We start from the raw sequence: 6,627 nt of genomic DNA, 5'->3' as shown, positions 1-6,627 counted from the left end.
CAAAACACCATTGTTATTAAGAAAGGAACAAAATTCCTGAAGCTTAACAAACTATGCAGCCCCATCATATTGGAGAGCTTTAATTTTATAGAAAATTGAGTTAATGCATATGCATAAAACTGCTTGAACATAGTGAAAGCCTCAGCTTAAGCTTTATAGGAAAAACCCAAGAAAACTTAGTGAAACCATCATGAAAGAAAATATAATATCTAAAGCCAGAAAATGAAGGAACTGGAGAAGTCCAAATATCACTATGGATTAATTCAAAAGGAGATTATTTAGAAAAGAAACACGAATCCATAAACAGTAACTTGTGATGTTTGCCAAGTTGACAAGCATTACATAAATTATCTAAGCCTTGCAATGAAGAACAAGGCAAGTTATTGATCCTAACTAATCTAACTAAAATTGTCGAGCTTGGATGTCCTAGCCGACGATGCTAAAAGTTTGGAGAGGTTCGAGCACTGGCAAAAGCAGAGTGTAATGCATCAACTAGACCACCGAAAGGCGAAGAAAGAGTATAAAGAGGTCCAGAGCTATTGCACTGATAAAGGAGCTTCTTCGTCGGGAATTCCTCAATAGACAAACCAAAATGATCAAATTCAATAGAACAACTATTATCTGAGACAAATTTATGAACACTTAGTAAATTAGCAAAAATGTGAGGAACAATTAAAATATCCTTAAGAGAAAAAACAGAATGAGTAGTAGAAAGTGTACCATGCCCTGTATAGGAGATATGAAGTTGAGTACCATTACCCATAGTTACACGATCGGAGCCATTATACGGATGGATGGATGATAAGATGGATGCATTTGGGGTCATGTGAGAAGAAGCGCCACCAGTATTTTAAAAGGCGTGGGCGTAAGGCGAGGCATTTACATATGCCTCAGCGAAGCGTAAGCCCCGAGGCATTGGGTAAACAGGTAAAATTGCATAAAAATTGAAGAAAACTATAAATATATAAAAAATATATATATAGATGTGATCCATCCCCATAAAAAACTAGTCAAAATAATCTATTATACGTTACTTACAAGCACAAGTAACTTGAGTCGAAAAGAATAAAGTTTTCTACATAGAGGAACAAAAACGATGACTAACTTGCAATTTGAACTTTGAAGTTGCTGCTATGAATGAGAATGGAGTTCTCTTTGTATTTGTAAAAAAAATAAACATTCGTTACTTTTGGGAGATATTAGCAGACTAGCGGACAAGATAAACCTTTGAGTAATTACAAGCTAACTTTTGAGAATTTGGGTATTATATGAAGGATTTATTCAACAAATTTTGTTTTAATTTAAAGAAGTCTCTAGGGCTTACACCTCACTACAAAATCGCACCTCAAAAGCCTGGGCGTACGCCTAGAATTTCTGGACGTACGCCCCAAATTACTGGGCATACGCCCTGAATTGCTGGGCGTACGCCTCTTGAGACTCTCGCCCCACACCATCTCCTCGGGGCATTCTTGATGTGCCTCGCCCCATGACTCGCCCCGAAAATGCCTTTTAAAATACTGAGCGCCACTATCCACAAACCAAGAGGCATCACCAAGCGAAGCATGAGACGAGAAAAAAGGACTAAAGTGAAAATCTGAAACAAAAGCTTTAGAACCCAACAATGGGCGGTCACGAGCTGATAGCAACGTTGACAAGAAATAATTCCATGAGTAGTTGGAGAGGGAAATAACGAAGCTTGACCAGAAAAAGGGCGGAGGACCTAATATAGAGGGAAGTCGGGGGAGAGCAGAAAATTGTTGAGGGGCAAGATTAAAGGATTTTGAGAATCCTTGATTGTGTCGACCTCTACCACGCCCACCATTAAAATTTCGGCCACCATTATTGTGCCTACCACGACCAAGACCATTAGAGGAAAAAGACTGTTGCTTAGCCGCACAAAGAGTAGTAGAATTATCTATAGACGGACGGGAGATACTACTCAACTGCGCATCATGAAGAAAAAGAAGGGATCTGGTTTTAACAAAGGTGGGAAGAGGGATACGAGTAGAGATAGAAGTGCTCACAGACATGTATTCAAGAGGTAGACCAGAAAGTATTTATAAAACGAGATCCAAATTAGAGATGAGATTACCAATGGATGTTAACGTATCAACAATGGACTTGAGACAATGAACATATTCATTTATTGAAAGATAACCTTTCTTAAGATTGTGAAACTGGACCTTGAGTTGAAGAGTTCGGGAACTGACTTGGTCACGAAATAGACGGTTAATTTGAAGCCAAACATCCCTAGTAGTGAGAGTATGGTATGGCTTGATTATAGCCTGGAGAATTTCTTGAGAAATTATTGCCTGAATCCATGAGAGAACAATAGAGTCTAGTTGAACCCATTGTCCGAAAGCAGGATTAAATAATGAGGTGCCATTATCATGAGAAAAATAGAAGGCTCGGGACAAGGGATACTCCCATCAATGAAGTCATAGACATCATGACCCTTGAAGACATGCAAGAAAAGTTCTCTCCATAACATATAATTTGTGTAATCAAGAACCGTGGGAACAAGATTCTTATGTTTGAGATAAAAATAACAGAATGAGATGATGGGAGAAGGGAAGAAGCCTCTACCATAGAGGTGGGTGGAGAATGTGTTGATTCCGTAGAGGAAGAGTAAACCATATTTCGATGAAAGAGAGGAATAATCAATGTAGAGATGACCTAGACTTCTGATACCATGTAACAATATGTGTTTCACAATAATGTCTATCGTAGTACATGGAAAGACATTTATAGTATTTTACATGTACATAAGAATAACTAAACTATCCTTAGATACAGTAATTATTAGAAAAAACAGGAGAAGGGAGGGCATGGGGTGGGCTAGAGTTTTTAGCTTTTACCATTTCTTTTTTATTTTTCTTTTGCTTTCTTTTCTGATTTTAATATTTTTAATCAAAATTGTTATATTCACGCGCCTCTGTATCGTGGTTTGCACGTATTTGAGCCACATCATTTAAGTCGTTGGTACATAAGCATAGTCAATAGTCAAATCTGTTTATTGATACTCATTCCGTCAAGTACAAGTGTTCAAATGAGAAACTTATAAATTTATTTATCGGGCCGATAAACGGACACAAGTTTAGATAGCCTGGAGGCCATTTTATATGTAATTCAACTTAATAGAATGAGTTTTTTCTTTTAAGAACAAAAAGTGATCCAAAATTTTTATTTGAGGAATCACAATTGGTCTTTGTCACGTATTCCTTTCTTGATCACATTTATCCCATACAAGTGTTGGGTTTATATAGGGGTGGCTAGTGGGCCTGTTAGGACTGGGACGGGCCCAGGACCACAAGCCCACATGGGCGGTGGGCCTAAACGGTCCTAACCGGATAGGACCGGGACCGTGGCGTGGTGGGCCGGGTAGTGGGCCGGTCTCATAGGGGAGGCCCGCGAGACCGGGACCGTTTAGGACCAGGACCGACTCAGAAGTGGGCCGGTTCAAGCGGTCCTAAACGGTCCTAAACGAGCCCAACGGATAATTTTTAAAATAAAAAAAAAATTTGACCGTTTGGCCATTTAAAAACTAGCCAATTGGTCTGCCAAAATAGCCATTTAACCCTCCCAAATTTTATTTTATCCCCAAATTTTTTATAATTACACTTTTTCCTTATTTTCAACTATAAATACCCCCTCATTCTTTTATTTTTCTCACAAAATTGTGAAGTTGGTGAATTGGAGTCTTCAAGTCTTCAATGATAATTATTTTTTAACAAGTTGTTCGTCAATTCGGTAAACTTGTTCCAACTCTTAAGTTGTAATATTATAGTTTTGTTTGTTTTATTTACTTTGCTTGATTAATTAAGATGGCTTATTCCCTAAAAAAAATATTTAGTAAAAATAAGGAAAAATCCAAGAGTGGTGAATCTAGTGGCCAATCTGTTCCTCCTCCACTTCCTCCGGCTCCCCGGCCGAAACCTGTTACCCGTCCTACACCTGCTATTCTTGATAGCGATAATAGTTTATAACAATTTACCGAGAGTCAATTTTGCCATAATATTGTACCCGATGAACAATTAAACCATGAATATATGAATGCTCTTTATGGTAATCCAAATATTGATGAAAATGATGATGAAGAAATAGATTTTGATGAAATGTAACCGGATAACGATACACCCACTAGTCCTGCTCCTGAAGTTAACCCAACTAATAATAATCCAAATGATCCCCCGTCTGACCCTCCTGTTACTGCCCCTACCTTTTCTAGACAACCTTCTAAACGGGCAGAAACATCTCTTGTTTGGCCCTTTTTTACTCAATTAAGAGAAAAAAATAGGGCTAAGTGTAAAACTTGTGACAAAGAGTTAGCCTTGCTTACCACTACACTAAGTTCTGCATTTAGTAATATTTTTCATGTTAGATGTATTTGTCATATTTACCATTTAATTGTGGGTGATGGTATGCGAATTTTAAATGTTGAAATTGAAAAGGTTAAAATGGCTCTTAATTGGCTTTTTATTCAAACCGTAGAAGTAGACTTAGAGAATATTTTAAAAGATGCAATGAATTTGGCCTAAGAGAAAGAAAGGTTCCTAAACCTTGTCCAACTAGATAAAATTACATGTATGAAAGTTTAGTTGTTGCATATGAATATAGAAACCCCATAAAATCAACGTTTAATGCTCATGTAAGTGATGATGATGAGCACCTTATAAATGTGGATTGGGCTAATGTTAAAATGCTTGTAGATTTTTTAGAAAAATTTCATATTGCTACAAATGAATTTTCTGGGCAATATTATCCTATTATTTCTAACTGTTTAGTTTATATTGCAGAACTTGCAAATTTATTTGATCATTTTTCAGAGGGTAGGAAAATATATCAACTTGCTATTGATTCCATGAGAAAAAAAATTTAAAAATATTTTTTTCCTATTCCCCCTATTTATGGTGTTGCTGCATTGTTAAATCCTACTATGAAATTAGGAGGTCCTCAATTTTGGTATGAAACTGTTTATAATGGTTTAACACTTGAAGATAAGGAGTTGTCTACACTTGCTGACGCAATAGCCTCAATTAAAATAAATATTCAAACTATTTATAATGCTTATCAAGTCGCATTAGATCATGCTAGGCCAAATGTTCCAACTCCTTCTTCTTCTAGTTCTCAATCATCTAAAAGAACTGCGGGAGTAAGAGCACTTAGTGCTTGGGCAGGGTTCAGAGGTTCTCAAGGTTCTAGTACTAGTGATTTTTCACAACTAAATGAGCTTGAAGTTTATTTGTCACAGGGAATTTAGGAAGTGAATCCCGACGGCTCCTTTAATATTTTGGAATGGTGGAAGGACAAAGAAAAACACTTTCTGATTCTTTCAAAGATGGCCCGAGACATTTTTAACTATTCAAGCTTCAACAGTGGCATCAGAGAGCGCTTTCAGTCAAGCAAGACTTCAACTCGGTGATTATAGAGCGTCTATGAGGGAGAGCTTGGAAAAATCAGTACTTTTCAGAGATTGGATCCGTTCGGAAAGAAGAAATTTTGGACTTGCTGAATCACAACCAGAGGTAGACGAAGCTTATGAAGAAATGCTAGCTGAACTTGCGGAGGATGATGCTTCGCCTGGAAGCGGTGATGACCAAGCTTCATTTCCGCCACCACCAACGGAAATTCCTCCGGACCTTGAAGGATTTATGAAATTTGTAAGAGATACCATATAAATTAATATATAACTTGTATTTTGGTACATCTTGATTAGTTTCTTTTTCTTCTCAATGGTGGTATTAATACCTTGTTGTGCTCATTCCATAGGGGGGAGGAAGACTAAGAAAGATATTGCCATAATTTTTTAATGCTATAATAAAAATATAACGCATTACTTTGAATATCTCTTTACAATATTTATGTCTTTTTATATACCTTAAGCTATACATATAGTATAATATAATATATATATATATATATATATATATATATATATATTAAGATGTATATATTAAGATGTATATATAGTATATCGTAAGATGTATACTATCGAATATGGCTTATATACTATGTATATAGTAAGATGTGTGTGTGTATATATATATATATATTAGAGAGAGAGAGAGAGAGATATCTTAAGATGTATATATAGTATATAAATTGAATATTAATGTATAAATCTTAAGATGAATATATAGTAAATTTAATATAACTTATATATCTTAAGATGTATATATAGTATAGTATATATATTATAACGCATTGCTTTGAATATCTCTTTACAATATTTTTGTCTTTAAATTTGAATTAAAAAATTTAGGTGACAATTTTATAATATAATTTACTAGGAATTGCCTTAGATATTTTTATTACCATTTTTTTTCTCTAACTTATATAAAAATAATTTATAAAATAGAAAGTTTCCGTTGGGCCCACTTGGATTCGTTTAGGACTGTTTGGGCCCACTTAACACGAGACCGCTAGTTCATGGTCCCGGTCCCGGACCGGTTCCAACGAGAAGCCCGAAATCGCCTAGGACCGGCCTATTTAGGACCGGACCACTTAAGACCGGGCCCGCCCCACATGCCACCTCTAGGTTTATAGGTCAGAAACCCTAATTTATGAATCTGGGCCCTCCTGAACATTAAAAAAAGAGTAAGATATACCCAGAAATAAGCACTGCTA

The 6,627-nt window shown here is 36.1% G+C and overlaps 1 protein-coding gene across 1 annotated transcript; it reads right to left on the bottom strand.

Moving 5' to 3' along the window:
* Positions 1 to 439: 439 nt before the first annotated feature.
* LOC138894206 (uncharacterized) lies at positions 440 to 2,030 on the bottom strand. Its single transcript, XM_070178888.1, has 2 exons — positions 1,397 to 2,030; positions 440 to 621 (listed from the first exon to the last, which is right to left on the bottom strand). The coding sequence occupies exons 1-2, from the start codon at positions 2,028 to 2,030 to the stop codon at positions 440 to 442; spliced, it is 816 nt and encodes a 271-aa protein (XP_070034989.1).
* Between the last annotated feature and the right edge of the window lie 4,597 nt (positions 2,031 to 6,627).

Source organism: Nicotiana tomentosiformis, chromosome 6, assembly GCF_000390325.3.
Source record: "Nicotiana tomentosiformis chromosome 6, ASM39032v3, whole genome shotgun sequence".
In the NCBI taxonomy this organism is placed as follows: domain Eukaryota; kingdom Viridiplantae; phylum Streptophyta; class Magnoliopsida; order Solanales; family Solanaceae; genus Nicotiana; species Nicotiana tomentosiformis.
Note: the sequence above shows the minus strand (reverse complement) of the source record. Positions and strands in the feature narration are given on the sequence as shown.